The sequence below is a fragment of the Epinephelus moara genome, chromosome 5 (assembly GCF_006386435.1).
Source record: "Epinephelus moara isolate mb chromosome 5, YSFRI_EMoa_1.0, whole genome shotgun sequence".
Classification (NCBI taxonomy): Eukaryota; Metazoa; Chordata; class Actinopteri; order Perciformes; family Serranidae; genus Epinephelus; species Epinephelus moara.
In genome coordinates this window covers 42400150-42421073 of record NC_065510.1, presented here as the reverse complement: position 1 = coordinate 42421073, position 20924 = coordinate 42400150, and the positions used below count along the sequence as shown (strand labels likewise).

Genomic DNA, 20924 nt, shown 5'->3' with positions numbered 1-20924 from the left:
GTTAGCCCCTCCCTGTTCCCTGAGTCTTACCTGCACACCTGTATGTTATTAGTATTGTTTGCCCTGCCCTGCCCTGCCCGAAGTTATTTACCTGAAAGCCTGAGTTAGGAATGGCAGGTGTGGAGATTGTAAGATGAGGGCATTTATAAGGCAGGGAGGGTCTAACAAAAGCTGATATTGGTTGCAACATGATTTGGCATTTTTGACGCTTGTCCTGTAGTAGAAGCTGAAAGTCCCAATATCTTAGCCTCTGGTGCTTCTATTTGAGCCATTCTTTTTTAAAATTGTGTCTCTTGCAAGTCTCCCAACTTTATGAAAGCACAAGACTAAGTCGCTGGAATGCCTTTTTCAGTAAGCTGGTGGACCTTAAAGAGATAGTTTGGTTGTTTTTTTTAAGTGGGGTTGCATAGTTTGGAGAAACAGACAGGAGTACCAGCACAAACAAGACAATGAGTATGTTGACATGCACACTAATATTGCACTATTATTCCAAATATATCAATACTCTGAATTTGATGTGGGTCATATAAACAGCATGTTCTGTTTAAATTTTCCAAATTAGACCTTTTTCTGAATTTAGCATTTTCTGATTAAGACACTTGGGATATGCAGATATTATTCAGCTTTTAATAGCATTATTTGGGCATGTATACAGCACATTTGGAATATGCTCTCAAGTGAGGTTTTTACCACTGGTTGTGACACATAGAAGCATAAAGCAGTATATAGTGATATTTAAATTCTCAATTAAAGTATGCTGCAAGTACCTCAAAACTTCACCTCAGTGATGTAGCGGAGTAGATGTACTTAGCTACGTTCCACCACTTTTGCACTTTCAGTGACCCACTGCAGATTGTCCTGAGAGAAACACTTGCAGTTGTAGTTCTTTTATTTATCAGAAAGTTTTACAAATCAAAGACATCTTTAGCTGAGATACAGTAAAGCTGAAATGCAGACAGATCCTGTGAGTTTCATGTTCACCTCAGACAAAGTTTGCTTACTTACAGCCATTCGAAATATGTTCATGAAGTAAACCTACATCTGATCAAGAAACCATAAACAACTTCAGGTACTGGCTTTCACGTATTTACACAAATTGTGATACTGCAGCTCTAAATCTTTTTACTGTCAGAGTTTAGTTGCTGTTGATGTGTGGCTTTTCAGAATGCTGTATGTTGTTTTGGCCACTGTTGTAGGCCTCACTGAGCTGGTGGAGGTCCTTCAGCAGGTCTGCAAACTGCTCCTCCTGTAAGCATGTAGAAAACAGCAGGTTTTCTCTCAGTCACTCATATTTGCAATGTAGCTGCTGGATACTGTCAGTGAAGGGGTTTTTTCCCATAATACCTTCAGAGTAAATGGGTTAGTATTACAGGAAAGACATGAATGTTAACTGATAACAACAACATGGATTAATAATTAATTCCAAAATTAAGATTATTTTATTAACTTTTCAACCAGAGGTCAGGTGAAACATTCAACAGGGCACCAAATGCACTCTCAAATTGATTTGATTTTAATTTTAGGATGCCAAATTAGCACCACATCACACAAATAGTGCAAATATTTAGCTACAAAACAAACTGAAATTTGAAGTTGAGGGGATAGTTTGGATTTTTTTTTAAGTGGGGCTGTATGAGGTACACTCCATAGTCAGTTTATGACAGACAGCAGATGTCAGTCAGCATGCCCCCAGTGTGGAGAACCAGACTGGAGTCCAATACAGAAGCTAAGCAATGTACTGCTGTGGAGGGGTCAGCAACAAAACATATTTTAGCCACCTAAACAAAGTCCCACCTGAAAAAATCAGTTCAATCAGTTTAAGTGTGTGCTATATTGAGAGTAATTTTTAGTAGAGTAATTATTGTCAGCCAGCCCATTCCAACAGGGAAGCCATTAACAGCTTCACTTCCCCATCTATGCTCTTGTCAAAGCCAGCAGACTCATTGACAAAAACAGTAATTTTAACTCACTGAACACAGGTCTATTGCTGCGTCAATCAGTTAGTTAGTTTGTGTGTGACTTTGGTGACTCCAAACCCACCCTTTTAAATGCCAAAGTCATACATTACACAAACAAAATACCTGATCAAGGTGGTGGTAGACCAGCAGCTCCTGTGTTTAGCAATGTTAAATTCCTGGTTTTCTCAATGAGGTTGGGCTTTGAAAAGAGCGATTGAACAGCTTCATTTTCCCGTTGAAAATCACTGTCCTGACATTAAGCTAAAGCAATGAAAATATTCTAAATATAGCATACACTTAAACTGATATGATGGGACTTTTTTAGGTGGCTAAAATACTTTTTCGTTGCTGATCCCTACACAGCAGTACAATGCCAACGATTCTACAAAGTTCAGTGCCATTTTGACTGACATGGGCTTCAGTAAATAAAAAGTGGGTGGTGAAGTGAACCATTCCTTTAATGAAGCTCAATAATTGTCTGTCTTTCTTACCAGTATGTTCATTCGCTCGGCTGCTGCAATGGCAACGCTTAGCTTCCTCTCATCTTCCTCCCTCTCCTCCTCAATCACACCCAGCCTGTGTCAGACACAAATAGTAGAGATGCTCATACAGACAAGCACAGAACACCTCAGAAACAAATGATATGGAGACATCTAATAATTTACTAATAATTAGAAATATAACAAAAATAGAACGCAGCCTACTCTACTGCTTTCTACACCCAATCCAGATGAAGTATCAACAGCTTCATTAATCTTTATGAGTGTAATTCAATGTGGAATACAGTGTGCAGGTTGAATATACATATGCACAATAAACACACAAAATGCTGGCAAAATTTCATGTTTAGACAGAATACATTTGCTGACAAATGGAACATGTACATTACTGTTTATCTCTACTGTCTTACCTGAAGGTGGCACTGGCGAGCTGCTCCTCTCGCACAGCCAGCTGATTCTGGAGCTCTGTCACCTCAGCCTGCAGCATTGCATTCTGGTCCTGGCTTTGAATGATGAAGTCCTCCAGGCGCTTTGCCATGTCCAGTTCACGCTCTGTCACCTGCTCTATTCCCAGACGAAGCTCTGATAGCTCTTGAGCATGCTGGTATGTGAACGACAATTTGACATTTTATGAAATCCCATTGAATTAGCTATACCTGCTTATCCTTTAGAGTGTCACAGGGAGTGGAGCTGATCTCAGCTGATTTTGGGCAACAGTGCTAACCACAGCGCCACGCCCCACCCGATGTAGTTTATGAAATCTCATAATAAATTCTTATACTATACAGCCAGAATTATGTCACTTTAGTGGGTAGCATGTTTGACATACCCTATCCAGTAAGTTGAACTGCTCATTCTCAGTCTTCATCTCACTTGACTCCCTGTTGTGGCTGACTTTGATCCATGGAACTGGTGCAGGTTGACGTCTGACAGTGTCACTCTGAAACAAAAGGAAAGACAGTCTACTTGATTCCTTCTGATAAACAAAGGTCATGCTATTTCTGTGTTACCACACATGTCAAAAATAAGTTTATTACTATTGATTAAAAATGCAATAATTCAAGATAGGCCACTAAAAAACATGAGGTATTTATTACATTACAGCAGTGGCATAGCCACATGACCTGCTTAGGTCAGCAGTCAAAATAGCCAGATTCACAGTTCCTCTTTGTACTCACAGTATTTGGTGATGTGATAAGTGGTTGGTTGGTCTCCATTTCTTGTTCATTGTCAGCTATCGGCAGAGCTTCAGAACTTGTTTGCCTTTTCAAGGTATGTTTTGCCTGACCAGGACGTCTGTGTGGAGCACTCTGAGTTCTGGTGACTGGCTTCCTCTCTCTCATACTCCTCCGATGCCTGACATCCCTGGTGAATGAATTAATGTATTAGTAAGTGCCATACATCGCATGATGGCATTTGGAAAATCTGCAAATCATTTTATTATTTTAAACAATCCATGTGTATTGTACACTATGCACATGTACATATCCCAAATTGATTGATTGATTGATTCTTTATTTCGAACATATTTTAAAAAAGAAAGTAAAAGAACATACATATGAAATAAATCATATGTGTTATAGTTTCTCAAAAAAAAAACAATGTTCAAATCAATAAACAACGTATGCTCGAAAAGGAGCAGGAGGAAGCCAAGCTTCTCAGTTCCCACCCCTTATTCACCGCTCCATCATTACATTACAATTGAGGTAAGGGTTATTATAGTATGCCTTTGACTCAGCACAGATATATTGCAGTGAATGGTAGTTATTTTCCACATGGTGTATGTGATTTTTTAAATAAATAAAGATTCTTCAGGATAAACCTTGACTGCTTTTAAGGCGTGGGGATGTAAAACATCAAATTTAAAGTGTTACTCATTCATTGTCATTGTTATAATTGCCTGTCTGGGGGCCTTAATTTTCAGTTGACCCACTTCCAAACCCTATGTATGATCATGAGCTCTGGGTATTCACTGAAAGAATGGAGCTGTGAACACACGTGACCAGAAGGGTGGGCTTGAGTCATGTGACCTTGACGTGAGTCAGACAAATAAAACTTTGGACTTAACTTGTCAAAATCAGAAAAGATTTGCAACTTGTGACATCACTTGGACTAGAGCCTTTTGACTCAAAAAAAAAAAAGGTAATACCTTCACCTAAGCCCAAAGATAAGACACAAGTGCGCGACAAATCAATGCATTTCCCTTAAATTCCTGCATAAACTAACATTAATGCTATTCACTCCGAGCCAGTTGGAACAAATTATAACAAAGATAATTTCACTCAACAAAAAAACATGAATTGCGGAATGCAAAACATGCGGGTCAAAAATTACGGACTGAAGAAGAAAATTTGTTTTAACACATAAATACAACATTTTAAAGCAATCATGATTTTTGTAATTTTAATAGCCTATATTATTGTTCTGTTGTTAAAATGACATTACATTTGGTGAATAGTGTGTTATGACTTGTTTAGGACTCAAAACCCAAAGTTTAGGACTTGGGACTTGACTTGGGTCTTGTCAGTCTTGATTTGGGACTTGGGGGCAAAGACTTGAGACTTACTTGCAAAACAACGACTTGGTCCTACATCTGCATGTTACTGAATAGAATATTTACTCTTTAGCATTGAGATAGACCAGTTAGGGTTATTTGGGCTTAACTATACTGGGCAGGTCCGACTGAGAGGACACCTAGGGGCTGGCCCAGAGCCTGCTGAAGGGATTACCAGAGTTGGGTGAAGGTTACTTTAAAAGTAATGAAATTACTTTACTGCATTACTTTTTTGAAAAGTAACTAGTTACTTTACTGTGTTACTCCCTGAGAAAAGTAACTCAAGTACTTTTAAAGTACCTTTGAGTATTCTACATTTCCTATTGGGCAACGGACCACAGGGCGCTAAGCCTACATTTTTTTGTCTCCAAAATTAAAGTTATGGACCACTTGCTCTTCACTGAGATCCAATTCTCCCATCACAGCCGTCACTTTGACCAGTAGAAACACAGAACGATCTGCTGCCGTAGACAACTGTATGACAACACCACTCCAGCGTTTTTAATATTTCCTCTAGGGATGTTACCACACAGAGTAAAAGGGGGAAATGATGGTGTGAAACAGCAGAGGCACTTTGTCAACCTGCTGAATACTGTCATTAGCATCAAGCTAGCAAACAATGTTACGTCCTCATAATGGAGACGGACATAAAATAATAACATTAAAAAATAGTGGAGGGGCTTTTCCTCACCACAACTGCAGAGGCTCCCAGCTTCATTTGAAACAGACTACATTATAGACGGTCCGTTATTTATTAATCCCTCTGTGTTTTTATGTTTTTACTTTTTATCTGCTCCCGTTGCCTTTATAAAGTTAATTCATTGCACCGTCACTTCAAACTCAACACTTCCTGAATTTGTTTCAAATTAAAAGCCCCTTATAACCTCAGCTGAGAGAATCCCTCCATTTTCTAAATAAGCTTTTATTGTGAAACATTTGTAGGAACTTGTTGTGGAGGATACAGTAGCTTGTATGTTTGCGTACAGTACTTCAAATTAATACAACAACATGTCCGCTGGCACATGAACAGACACAGTGACTCAAAAAAATAGTAAAAGTAATAAAAATAGGACAAGAATAACCGATGACATCACACATGTGAAAGACGACTGGGGATAATTATTGAGTACGATTGTGTAGTGTGTCATGTCTGTCGGCCAAGTCACAGCATGATTTTATAACTCCACAATCATGTAATGTGACATAGTGACTTTCAGAATGGACAGAAAAGTTGTGTAGTGTGTACCAGGCACAATGTAAGTCCTGAGTCTGACCTGTCTGTCAGCGAGTCCTCCTCCATCTATTGAGTCGTGGGGATTTTACTGACGATCCTGCGGAATGTTTTAGACTCCACCGTAGACAACGGCAGCATTTCTCCGACCTAGTAGCTAGCCACAAGCTTCATGACTTCTTTTGGACTGATAGGTTTAACGTTATCTCCGTTATTAGAACCAAAAGACAGTAGTTGGTGTTTCGGAGCTTAAGGACCAGTGTTCTAAAAGTAATGAAAGTAACTGATGGCTTGTTTGAAAATGTAGTCAAGTATTTGATTACTCAAACAGCAAACTAACACGTTAGGTTACTCGTTACTGCAAAAAGTAACGTATGCCATCTGGTTTGCAACTACCTCTGGATTTGTCGAGATGATGCAGGACATGATAGACAGATGACAGATCTACTATTTAAGGAATGATGAGTGGATGGATGGTTGATACAAAAAACTAAGGGGCAGTCAGAAATCAACTTCATAATTACTGACATCCAAAAGTCAATATGGCTGAGTCCAGTAACAGACATACAGTGATCTTACCCATCTCGTAGGCCTTTGGAGTCCACAGGAAGCTGCTGGAGTGATGATTGGAGAGGGCTATACTTGCTCAAGTCTTTAGGAGGAACGTACATCGGCTTGAATTGTCCCATTTGGCTGCAAAAAAGAGCTTGATTAAGTAACATGTAACAACACCGTGTTTAAGTTTGTGATACATCACAACTCGCTCACAAGTCAAATAAGACATAAGCTTTGAACATACCTGGTGATTATGATCCGCTGTGCTTCGGGGCTCAGTGACTCTGTTATCTGGTTCAGAATCGACGGCAGAGGGTGCAGCTTGTCAACTGTGTTCTGAGGGAGATACAGTCTGTATGTTAGGCCCCATTTATTATACTTTTTAAACATGCAGTCACTATTTTGATATTTTCTATGACTATGAAAAAATGCCATTAGGGCAAGCTGTACATGCAAACATCAATCACAATCTAGTCACTGTGCTTGACCATATCTGGATAGGTATCACATTTTTACCATCAGGTGTAAATGAAGCTTTTAAGCAAGCAATTCGAGACTTGTTCTGTTAGGTGTGTAATGGTACTTGTATGTGAGTCTGCGAATTGATAGGAAACTTAACAGTGGGCTAATCAGTCCTCTGGTCCAATCATACACAAGGTTTAAGTTCATGTATACCCAAATACTGTAGGAGTTAGACAAACCTTTACAACTAACTACCAAAATGGACTAATTGGTTTTCTGTCCTACCTGGTCCTTCTGATAGATGATGTCTACCAGAAGGCCATGGAGCACTGCCAAGCGCAGAGGCAGATCCACATAGCCATCGAAGGAAGACATTGGGATTTCTGTGTCTAGATTCGACACTTTTGATAGAAAACCCCTCATTCCATCCCAGTGCTGCTGCAGGAATTCATTCATAAAGAGCATGTACTCCTCCTTCTCTCCAAACCTGAATTAGAAGGGGTCAAAGGATCAAATTTTAATTATTATTTAAGCTACTTCAGGTAAACTTAGAGGATTTTTCATTCTCATCAGATTTCATAGCAGATAAGAGGCCACTCACTGGGTGAAGTTGGCCAGATTCTGGATGACTTTGGCAGTTAAAGTGAGGGTACGCAGGGTGTTTGGCTCTGGATAAGGCTGTGTCAGACCAAAAAGAGAAGGACTGAGGATAGCTGGGCATAAGAATCGAAGGAAGAGGGAAGCAGAGATGAGACGCTGGCCAATCTCTGGTCTGCCTTGGTCTTCACACAGCTCCACCCAGCTGGAGAAGATGTTGTTTAACTCTTCGGGAAAGGGTCTGAAAGCAAGAAACATAAAAAGCATCAGGTTTGTGAATTTGTCAACTTACTTGGCCTAACTTGTTACATTTATTGCATTTATTTATCTTCTACTGTACAATGACCTGTCTGCTCTCACCCATGGGTCTCAATAATCTTCTGCACCACCTCCTCACAGGCTTCCATCAAGTGCTTCTGGTTGTTCAACAGTTCAGAGGCAGGGCACTTAAGCGGATCAACTTCACAGTTCTCCGTCAAGGCATAAAGACGGTTGATAAAGTCCCCTGCAGTGAAAAAGAAAGCACAAAGTTTGGTGAAAACAAGCAAACTACCAACCAATACCAGTTACAAGAAGCAAACTTAACCACTGAGCTGCTCTACCTAATGTGACAATGAGGTACTTCTGGCCAACCAGCTTCATATATTCATCTATGGCTTTAGTGGCCAGTGTGTTCTCTCTGAAGATCAGTGCCTCTCTCTCTCCAAGGCGCTTCACCTCTGCACTGCCAAGATCAATGAGGAACTCCTGAAGCACACACATTCAGATAAGAAAACATATGTCTGATTATTCCTTTCAGTTGTATTTTTAAAAAAAAAATCAGATTGTGTTTAAATTGTAATTTCCCATTATGGGAATTTAAAACTGTGATGCAGTTAGCTTATTTGTATTTTCTGTGAGACTTATTCTCTACCTTGGCTTTGCCAATACTCTGCAGTACATGGACCAGAGCTCCTGCCAGCTCTTCCTTCTCCTTCACATTCAGAAGTGGCTCCAGGCTTCTGCACATTTCCACATAATCCAGCGTCACATACTCAGCAAACTCTTTGTATTTCTCCATTGGCAACACTTGCAAATTCTGAAAACGGGCCTTGATGCGGAGTGAAGCCTGTGGCCCCAGCAGTTCCTTGTTCCCTGCTGTTCCTGAGGCCTTGTATGGCGTAATGGGATACCACTTTTCCTGATAGGTCCTCCCTCTGATCTCGGCTAAAGGTATGGCCACACTGCCCAGTGGGTGCAGGCTGGACTCTTCTCGGGAGTGACGCTTTTTCTTGGGGTCCTCTTCCCGAAAGAGGTGCAGGGTGATTTGGGAGACACATGGCAGATTATCTAGCTCAAAGAATTCACCCCAGAATAACTGACACCCTCCAGCCACACCTCCACTGGCCCCCAGGCCTCCTGAAGACCCAGTGGAAGAGTCCCCCGCCAGGCTGGAGCGGTTAGGTGGCTTGCCGACAGCTCGGCTGCTGGTACGGGCGAAAAGGGTACCGTCAAGGTGTACCTCACAGTAATAACTTCGCTTGGGTGGCAGATCCTTAGCTTCATTTATCCACAGACTCAAGGAGTTCTCTGTGCGCTCGATGTTATCCTGTGAAAAAATTATGCATTTAGCTCCTTTTAGAAGAATTTTCATGTTGTGTGGCAGATTTGTATGGAACAAATAGCTAATGGCTTACCTTGTTAGGCTGGGCAGCTCGTCTTAGGTCTTCAATCCAACGATCACGTTCAGCAGCTGAGGAGCAGCCAAAGCAGTGGGTGTTCTCAGAGTTTATGACCTATAAGTACATTGAAACCAACATGACTATGTTAGCCTTACTGGGATAGAATTTTTTTGTTTTTTTTTGGACATGATGGAGTGCACTATGTGAAGCTGCTGATGGAGCATCATAGACAGAATGCACAAGTCAAAGTGTACCTCAAAGCAGTACTTCTCCCCCAAAATGGAGCTGTGGACCGGCCTGATGACAGTGCTGGTGTCGGCACTCAGGTCTAGACTCCCCACTGCACTGACTGGAATTGACACAGAATCCCGGGAACCATAGTGCCTTTGAAATAATCAGAGTAGAAAAAGTCAGTCAAAATGGAAAAGCTAAAAATGTGAATAAGGGTAATAACAATTTGCTTTAACCTAGAGTGCTGGCACCATAAAAGGTTACATGAATATGTAGGCTACCTGTGATATACGCTGATCAGCCACAACATTAAAACTACTGGCGAATGAAGTGAATAATATTCACCCTGTCATTAAAATGCAATGTCCTGTTTGGAAACCTTGAATTGCGACATTCATGTGGATGCCACTTGACACGCACAACTTACTCAAGGCATGGACCTGGCCTCCAAAATTCCCTGATCCCAATCTAATCAAGAATTTGTGGGACATGCCAGTACCCCAGAGGTAGCAACCCATGGTGGGGCCTCCTTGTATTGGACTTCGCTCTGACCTATTGAGGCATGGACACAGGACCCCCCCAGGGGTCCTGTGTCCATGCCTCAATAGGACCCCTGGGGGGGTGTCCTGGTGTCTGGCACATGGGCATTGGTGGCAGATCCTTTGAGTCCTGTGGGTTGCGAGTTGGGGTATCAGCACATCCCACGGATGCTCAATCAGATTGGGATCTTGAGAATGTGGAGGCTAAGTCATAGCCTTTTGCTGTTTCTCACGTTCCCCGGGTCATTCCTGAAGGTGGGTTGAGTGCGTTAAGTAGCATTCACATGAATGTCAGGACCTAAGGTTTCCCAGCAGAATGCTGCATTGTAACAAGATGGTCAATGTTATTCAATTCACCCACCAGTGTTTATGTTTTGGCTGATTGGTGGTGACAGATTAGAATGTTCTCTTTCTGGTAAGTATCAAAAGGATGCCCTTGTAGGGATCACATTGATTTCCATGATATTGATACCAAAAACTGTTCTTACAAAACTATTGACATCCCCAAGCCAATGATGGAAACTACCTTAAATCAAAACTTTATGCAATTATTTTTCATTATTCAACTTCATATTCAAGGTTTTATATCAAATCTTCTGGAGTACAGAGCCAACTCAACAAAAAGTACTTCTGGAATGCGCTGTATTTGCCTTTACAAACATTACCTGCTTCCTTTGCTTAGTCCTATAGGGTTCAGTTGGGTGTTGCTATTCCTTTTGGCCCTGTTCTCGAGACGTCGCTTGATCAGTGCCTTAGGGTATAGAAGGCAAGCACAGTGTAGCGGCGCAGTTATGTATTATATCAACAGGAAACGTAGGGCTAGCAGAAAGATTGTTATCTCTGGTGTGTACTCACCCTGACACCCCCATCTTGGTTCTTTGGGCGAGGGCCAGCTGGTGACCCCACATGGTCAGGGCTACATTCTAAGTATTGGGAAGAAATGAACACTTTGAGATTGTAAATTACTTGAAAATGTCATCTTTATGTCAGCTTTATTTTTTTCTAGTATTCTGGCAGTGCATGAAAGTTTAACCGAAGGCAGTTATATGCATAGAAACATATTTTTTTCCATTCAGGTTTGTGGTCAATACTTTCAATCTGAATCATTCGTTTCCAGGTCTTAATATGCAAAACAAATGTCTGATTGGCCCTTTTTGAGTTCAAACCATTCTCTCAAAACTCTGGGGTAAAATTCTGTGTTGTTGCTGCTCCAACACTACCACTAACACTCATTTATGCACTTCCACTAAAGAAAGACCAAAAAACATTGTCAAAGCTGTGATATATTAGCAAATACTTTCAGATTAGGCCATACAGGATGTGGTATTTAGCTGGAACTGCAGCTATCTAAGTAACGTTTACTAATTGTGTATACTTCACTAGCAGACATTCTTCTTATTGAAACCCATTTAAAGATTTGCGGAGGATGAAATTTAAAAAACAAATCACTTTTTTTTTTGCCTTGATTGGTCTCTTCTGTGTCACTTTTTTAGCCCTTCAGTTATTAGGTAATGATGTCCTTAAATTCAAAAATGTGAATGTAGAAGTATACAGAGTAGAGTACTGTCACATAGATTTTCTTTTTGCTTACCTAAAGCCCCACCGCAAACAATCCAGCGTCTAAATCCCATCATCTAGTCCAGAGGTGTGCCACTGTCTTGTTACTTCAGTCTCTGTCCCTTTAACATTGCCCTACACTCCTCATTAACATGAAGTGATGGTGACACTGAGCCAACCAGTTGAAAACAATACGGGATCAGTTACTTCCACAGCGCAGCTTCATCTAAGCAAAACACCTTGAATGGAAGCAGATACTGACTGTGCCCTCTCTCTCATTGCAAGCTGTCATTGGACGGCTACACCCAGGCAAGATGTTATCTTCCCCAAAAAACGTAGAGGAAGTAATTTGAAAGTCACTCGCACGCATAAACATCCAGCCATTTCCTCTGTGACTGTCGGCAACATCATACTAAGTGCTGCTGTGATGTCAGTAGCTGTGACGCTGGTCGTGTGTGTGTGTGTGTGTTCATGTTTGTGTTTGTATGTGTGTGTGTGTGTGTGTGTGTGTGTGTGTGTGGGGGGGGGGGGGGGGGGGGGGGGTATTAACCTGTGTCGATATCCACAAGATTCTGCATGCTGAGGTTGGACAGGCAGCTGCTGACACGGTTTCGGGTCCACATCGTTGGCTGAGAAAGACACACAAGTATTTTGCTTTCACCTCCTCTGTTGATTTAAATTTTTCACACTTGCTGCAGGTGTCATGACTTTTGTTGAACAATGGGGGGAATGCCGAGTGGGGTGTATGTGTGTGTTGGTACCTCTTCCTCAGGAGAAATGAGAATTTGGCCATCTTCAAGCATACAGTTACTGATGTCCCATAAGGGCACCTCCTGAGGTGGGGCCCATTGCAGTCTTGGGAGTTCAGTGGGTGCCGATTCAACCTCCTCCACATCTGCCACACAAGCAGACATGCACACACAAATACACGTACAGTGATTTTCATCCCTATACAGCTTACAAACACATTTGACAAATTAAAAAACAAATATAATTTCTTTCTTTATGGACTATATATGTGTTTATACAACTACATAGTTAAATGCAATATGACTATTGCAGGAGCATAATTGCAGGCACATGCTGGCCCTTGTTTTTTAGTTTAGGTAATTACGGCATGATGGCACTTATCTCCTACAGCACTTGGCCAGTCCCATTTGTGGAGTTGCCGGGGTTACTGATGCTATCTCTCTTTTCATGACACTCCAGGATGAGTGGTGCACATCCTGTGGTTCTCCCTAAAGTTAAGACTAGGTCCTAGTAAAGATAAAAGTTATTCACAAAACATCTTACACCTTAAAAGAGCTTCTAAGATGAAAAACTGTTAGGAGTAGGGAGGAGGACTTTTAAGAGGCTGAAGAGTTTCTTAATCAGAGGAGAAAATGGCAGAAAGACAAAGTGGTCGGAGAAATATTCTCCAGATGCTGGATGACAGTGAGTAAATGAAATGCTACAGATTAGATGGTGCAGGGATAATATGTGTGGTTGATGTCATGTGGTTGATGTCATTAGGGATAAACACACATTTCCCACCTCACGCTATAATGTCAGAAATAAAATGATCACAATACTAATATTTTTGGAAAACTGGAAAAATGCAACAGTGCAGCAGTGATGACTGGTCTGTGTCAACCTTCCATCAGCAGAGTGATCACACTGACAATGACAACACTTTTACATTTAGCAGTTCCTTTCATTTCCAATAGGTGTCCACACCTTGCAGGCTCACAAAAGGGTGTGCCTGTGACAGCCAGTCACATCTGTTAAAGGAATGCATCACACCTAGCAATGGGGTCAACCACACCTCATCACTAAGGTAAAAGTTTCTGTCCTTTCCTTGCTCAGAGTTGTCCTGAAAACTTTCCTAAATCACTCCTTGGCTAGGAGTCCTTACTAAATAAATGTTAGCTTTCTGAGAGTGTTCTCAGAATGTTTGTGAATACGGCCCCTGGACTTTTACCATGTAATCCCTTATAATTTTTAATAAGATTAATTGGCATGATGTTTTACTTTTCTTGCTAGATTAAAAACAGTTAAGTAAATGCAAGTAGCAATAAAATCAAAGCTATGATCAATGGAGCAGTTATTGTTGTATATAGTTTACTATAATATACTATATTATACTATAGGATATATGTTGGATAGATAGATAATAAAGTACTGCAACTAAACAGGGTTCCACAACCTTTATAATCAAAATAAAGAAATTGTCCAGAACCACAAAATATATTTGAGCCCCATAATAAAGGTAAGATAGCCATTTAAATCAGTAAGCTTCATACAGTAGCACATCTTTTACTTATATTTGGCTTTTTATTTCAGTACTCTCACAGTCATGCGAACAAGGATGTTAATTTTTCTGAACATGGTGAGGACACATGAAGCGCGGGGTCTGGAGGTCTTCTGCCAGTAAATTTTGAGCATCAAACATTTGATTTCCTGCATTCTGGTGAATTTTTCTGCATCAGTTTATGGTGGAAATGTCTTGCTACTGTTCTGACACACAGACACACTGAGGATAATTTCTACGTCAAAGGTCTTCAATTAGATATAAGAATAATAGTAGTAAACTTTATTTGTATAGCACTTTTCAATACACATTTACAAAGTGCTTTGTAAAGATATGAAATCCACACAGTGCTGTCAAGAAAAGAGTCTTCTGGGGGAAGCTTGGCTTATTTACTTATTTACATTTACATAACGAACATGAGCAAAGGGCCCCCAGAACTTGAACACCAACCACTGCAAAGTATTCAGTTTATATGGGCCATATAAGCTGAAATCTTTGCAGTGGTTGGTGTTCAAGTTCTGGGGGCCCTTTGCTCATGTTGACCCCCATCTCTCACCCTTTTCATATCTATCTGTCCTATCTAATAAAGGCAAAAGGCTGAAAAATACAATCTTATAAAAAAAATGTAACTTTAATGTGGCTGTAGATTTTGATAAATCTTTTACTGGTACTTAAGACTAAAGAATGTTGACCCAGTTCATCCCTTGATGTGTTTTTTTCTTTGTACACTCTTGAACACTGTTTGTTTGAGTCAGATTCCTGTGCCCCTTTTGTAATAGGAAGCCACACAGCTTCAGTCATACTCTGCAATTGGTTCAAGAGCTGATTACATCAGCCATGTCCTCCTCAGCATCTACATAGTGAACCTGTACTGCTTTAACTTTGAGTTCTGTCTCAGCACAACGGAAGTTTCCTGTTACAGCTTTCAGTAACAGCTACATTCAATTTCTGGGTCATTTCTCATCAGTTTTGACCTTATTCGGAGAGTGATGGTTTTGGTCTTTGTCACGTTAACCTTGAAGGTCTGACAGGACAAATAAAGAAGGTCTTGGTTCTGGTTAAGTCTTTTTCAGTGGGGAGAGATGTGCCAGATTATCTGCATAAATCAGACATCTGATTTATGTGTTTAAAATTGTGAGACCAGCTGATACTGCGGGTCCACTAATATTCTTAACATAAAGGGTAGGGCTGGGACTACAGCCTTGCTTAAGGCCTCCACTCTTGCTGCAGTAGCTTCTTGAGGTTAACACTGACGTAGATTCTTCTGTACAGTCGTCAGGCTCAGATCTGTCATCAGATAGTCATCAAAATAGAAAAATGATGAAATGACTTAGACTTTAATAAGAATGACTCATGACTTTACTTTAACTTGAGCCTTTTGACTTGAAAATACTTGATACCTTCCCCCCAAGACCAAAGATTAAACAGTATGTTATTTAAAAAGTGTGCCACGATTCAGTTCGTTTCCCTTCATTTCCTGAATCAGCAAACGTTATCGCTTTTCAATCCCAGCAAGTCAACACTTCATTCCCTAGATCCATTTTGTTTGAACCCATCCGACAGCATCCAGTCAAGTTGCAGAAGAGAACCATAACGAACTTGTGTTGTGTTACTGAGCTCCAGTTGGAAAAATTACACCAAAGATAACTTTGTTTGATTAACAACACAAAAATGAATTGCAGTATGTAAAACGTGCAGGTCAAAAATTACAGACAGAGATGCAACAACCTCCAACAAACTTATTTAAACAATTAAATACAAACTTTTTAAAAGCATTTATGATTTTTGTAAATTTCATATTATGCTAGAATGGTATTATATTTGGTGAAGAGTGCATTATTTCTTGTTTAGGACTTGAAACCCAAAGGAGAGGTCTCGGGACTTGCCTGTCTTGACATGGGACTTGATTCTGGACTTGCCTCTCTTAACTTTGGACTTGACTCATGACTTGTCCTCATTTGAGACCTGACTTGTGACTTGCCTGTCTTGACCTTGGACTCCAGTGGAAAGGCTTGTGATTTGCAAAACAATAACTTGGTTCCACCTCTGACTGTAACCGAAGAATGTAGTTTTAATATTTCTTTAAGATCCTTTAGCTTATCTGAGATCTGCTCTTTTCCTTGAAACTTTGAAGTTTTTAAATAGAAATGTTCACAATTATCTCCAATTTTAATGCACTCCTCTCTGTAGCTTCAGTTAGTACGTAAATGAATTCCAGTTTCTCCAAATTTGACACTGAGAGTCTTAAATTAATTGCAAAGAGTTTTGCAGATAATGTTCTATTTTTGTTATTTGAACTTTGATACCTTCCTCTCTTTAACTTCCTCCTGAACGACATCTTATTTTAAGTTTGTCAGCTTTTCTCTTAGGTTGTGTTTTACTGCTGAGTTTTTCTAATATGGCAGGAGCTGCTGAAACACTATAGTGATACAACCGTATTTATCATGTGTCATTGTGAAGAAAGTTACACATACCCCACCTACTGTTAAGTGTGTGACAGAATGATCCTACATACAGTAAAAGGAAATGATGCTTGAGCCACATGGCGTGACCTCATATACGTGAAAGCAAACTTGTGTTTTATTTGTATTTTACCATCATTTGATGTGTTTAACACATAAAGATTTATGATTTCAACTACTACGCTTATCCCAAACATGAAATTGGAAGATTGAGCAAAGAAAATGAATATAGTTTGACAATACATATGCTTTCAGATTAGGTGGTGTTACCTGGCAGTAATGCTGGGGTGCTGTTCCGACTCTGCAGCCTGGGCCTTTTAAGCTTCTGGGACACACTCCTCAAGTACTTCTTCAGGAGTGCCCCTCCACCTCCTTTCTGTGAAGGGTCTGTGGAGGAGACCGCTGACGGCTCTGCAGCAGCTGACGATGAAGCTGCATTAGCTGAGCTGGCGGAGCTGGAGGAAGGGGTCAGGGCTGCAAACAGTGACCCAGGAGGCTCGGACAGGGCTCTTCTGAAGGGGTTCTTTCTGGCACCTTTGTCCGTCTTGGCGTTCTCTCCACCTTTCCCACTGGATGAATGTTTGTCTCCAGGGTCCTCGCTCAGGGCCTTGCGCCAGTTTTGCATCTTGCTCCACTTGTTGGTAGAGGCCTTCTGAATCCTATCGATTGTCGATGTGGAGGAAGCTGCTCCTCCATCTCCATCTTCTTTCACCTCATTAAGTGTTCCCCTGGAGCCGGTGTGCCACTTGTACGTGTTGAGGGGGTCGTTGGTCTCAGGTGTTTGTCCTTGAGGAGGCTCCACAGGAGATTCATTTTCCTTCTCTGGTGATCCTTGTTCCTTCGGTGGTTGTTGCACTGCAGACTCTAAATCTTTCTCCTCAGTGCCCATTTCAGATTTTTTTTGGGGGGGGCTTGTGACTCAAATTTTCTTTAATCTCCTCTCAAGGGTGCATCAAACTAAATTAGAATTCAAATACCCGCATAGGAGCCCTCCTTTGATTTACTGCTATCTTGGAGACTAACGTGAGTGCTAAGGATGACAGAGTAGTCAGTGCCTTCACTCGTTCTATCTCTCTGCTTCTCTCGTTTCCTGTCTTGCAAAACGTTATCCGGCAACAACATGCAACAAGCTGCTCTGTCTGTGGTTGCTTTGCTGCAGCACCCAACTCCTCTCACTCACAATGTGCTTGCTTCCTCATGACATGCCACCCAGAAGTTCACGTAGTTACAGGAATCTCCCTGTTTTTGTTTGTGCTTTTCGTTTTCACCTAATACTTCCCTTCTTCCTCACTACCTGTTCTGCTTTTATGTCCAAACAAAACTGTCTTTGGTGTCATCTTAAACGTCTGACAAAATGAATATTTTGAATGATTTTGCATGTAAAGGTCCAGGACACTATTATTAATACCATGCTCAATAAAACTAAAAGAGTGACATTATCCACTTGTTGTCAGATACCTGTGGGTGTTTGGTCTGTTGACTGTTAAGATCAGTTTCCTGTTGAGGCGAGGCTGCACTTCCTGCTGAGATCAGTTTGTCAGACTGAAAAACCACTTCCTGCTCTCATGCCGCTCTCTGCTCGTACACACCTGCAGGATATTTCTGTGTCCCACTGGGGCAAGATGTCGCCACTAATGTCAGTTGTTTATTGATGGTGAAATGCAAGTGGACAGCAAGTTACCCATGCCACTGCCGCACTCTACATATTGTATCTGATATGTACAAATTCAAATGTATAAACGGGACTGTTAACTACTTCATTTAAAACAGTTTTTTGTGTCAATCCTGAAGTTACTTCAAAGTAAACTTTTCTTTCTTTTCTTTTCTTTTTTTTTTTTTAAATGTATTTCATTTAAAGAATCAGTTGTATAAAGCTAGTGGAAGTTAAATTTTTGTCTTGTTTTATTGATGCCCCCTAGTGGCCATTTATTGATATTGACATTGGTATTGAAATGATATTGAAAAAGGGTGACTGTACACCCAAAAAAATAATTATACCTAAAATGCTGACTTTAAGTATTTCAATTACATGTACATTACAAGTTCAATGTAAATGGTCACATTTAATGTAATGTTTTTCTGTCATGTTGAGTCAGTTTGAATAAATTAAATAACTTAGACAGAGTTGATTAAATTAAATTCATGCAAACATCTACATAAACCTTATGTGTTTACATACATTAAAGTAATGCATTTCAAACTGGTTATTATATCTCCTGTAATTGCAAAGCGCAGCTCTGAACTTTATTGCCAGATCCATTAAAACCTATAACAGAACATGGATAGGCCAGTAACAGCTTTCTTTTTGGCCTGCTTCTTTCCAGTGCGGCCAAAAAACTCAATGTAATTACAGTCTCAATATATACACAAAGATTTTTTTCTCATTAACACCTTACAAATTTTAACAAGAGTCCTGAATTATAGCACCATTTAAAACAATAATAGTCAGTGCTCAGTCTTTGGCAGAATGAGAACAAGTCATACCTGAGAAACATGAAAAAGGCAAAAGGCCTTAATACCAGTATAAAAAAGGGCCTCTTCATCTAAATATGTAACTAATTTAATAGTATGCAATCTCAGTGCAAAAAAAAGAAAAGGCAAGAGGGTCCAAGAGCAATTTTCACCACCAAATGCTCCATCCCTCCAACAGCAGATCTTAAGAATCAGCAAGTTCACACAATGAAAATGGCAATAGAAGTAAAGAAAAAAAGAAGAAGAAGAAGAAGAAGAAAAAGAAGAAGAAGAAGAAGAAAAACAAGCTGTTACAGTGTTTGTTTGGCTTTTTAAAACCACATGAACTAGTTAGGGGACTTTGTCCATCACTGTACTTGTGAGCTCAATGAAGCATCTTAATTTTGAGTGTTTGGACCTTTGGGGACAGTTTGTTCAGATTCAGATTCAGATTCAGAATACTTTATTAATCCCCGGGGGAAAATTGTTTGGTTGCCATCCAGGTTCATCAACACTTTCTGGAAGAACTCAAATGTGAATTTGTGTTCCTGGGGATAGTTCAGGTTGAGAGTGTAAATCAGTCCAAAGAGCATGGCACATCCAAAGGAAATACTTCCCAGCTTGCACAGCAGTTCCACACCCTTGATCACCACTCCAACATCCTCTGGCTCGTCGTCTTAATCAGCACCTTCTTTGCGAATCACATAAAGCCCCATGGTGGTCTGTGCAATCCCTCTTTTGGCTTCCTCACTGTTGATGTTCTAATGGTGAAAAACAAATTGACCATTTTGAAATAAAGAAAATATTGCAAGTTTAATACTGAAAGCTCACAGTAAAATGCAATTACTAACCAAGTACTCCTTCATGAGAGTGTTGCTGTCCTCATTGAGCTAGACACACAAACTTCTGAGGACACAGTCCCTCTTGAGGTCAATATCCTCACTCTACAAAGAAGTGAAATTAAATATTAGTCTCCACTTTTCAAGACATTTTCCAGGACATTGTTCGTAACCCTCTCATTCTCACCCCACTGGTTACCTTGACTTAAAGGGATAGTGCACTCAAAAATGAAAATACAGCCATTATCTACTCACCCATATGCCGAGGGAGGCTCAGGTGAAGTTTTAGAGTCCTCACATCCCTTGCGGAGATCCCAGGGGAGAGGGGGTAGCAACACAACTCCACCTAATGGAGGCTTACGGCGCCCCAGATTCAAACGTCCAAAAACACATAATTGAAACCACAAAATATCTCCATACTGCTTGTCCGTAGTGATCCAAGTGTGCTGAAGCCCCGACATAAAAAGTTGTTTGGAAAAACGTCATTTGAACTCTGTTTTTAGCCTCATTGTAGCCTGTAGCTCTGACTGCCTCACTGTGCACCGCGCTCACATGTGCACGTGAGACCAGCAAAAGCATGTGAACACACATGAACGCGAGGTAATTCTGTTTACCTGCTCACGTGTGCGCAAGCGTGGTGCACAGAGAGGCAGTTAGAGCTACATTTTTTTTCTGTGCTGAAAAAAAGGACCAACAGTTTGGACTATAAAAGGAGACTTGGGCATTGAATCACAACCAGCCAAAGTAGAGACGATCTTTTGAACGGGATGTTGCCTGTATCTAACATTCTTGTGCATGTTTATTTGATTTCCATATTTAGAAACTCTGTCAAATGGTGTTAAATAGGCTGACAATTGTCTTGCCTGGGCTTGCACAGTTGACACTGAGCTGTTGCCTCCTACTTATACAATCCATTAATACCAAAGTTTTGCAGCTACACAAAATCTGAACATTGTGATTAGCTGAAACTCACTACACAGATATGTCATGATTGTGTTTCTTGGCTTTTTGATGTTTGCAGCTGCTTTTTCTTGACC

General features: G+C 40.5%; 1 protein-coding gene across 1 annotated transcript; it reads right to left on the bottom strand.

Annotated features, from left to right (window-relative positions):
- Positions 1-871: 871 nt before the first annotated feature.
- rasal3 (RAS protein activator like 3) lies at positions 872-17675 on the bottom strand. The gene is made up of 19 exons (XM_050043592.1): positions 16868-17675; positions 12607-12740; positions 12396-12474; positions 11144-11211; positions 10954-11039; positions 9773-9902; positions 9534-9632; positions 8771-9445; positions 8460-8604; positions 8218-8362; positions 7862-8098; positions 7546-7747; positions 7043-7134; positions 6823-6936; positions 3637-3823; positions 3288-3398; positions 2869-3059; positions 2450-2534; positions 872-1246 (listed from the first exon to the last, which is right to left on the bottom strand). Exons 1-19 carry the CDS (start codon positions 17484-17486, stop codon positions 1136-1138), a joined length of 3510 nt encoding a protein of 1169 aa, XP_049899549.1. The 5' UTR covers positions 17487-17675; the 3' UTR covers positions 872-1135.
- Positions 17676-20924: the final 3249 nt, after the last annotated feature.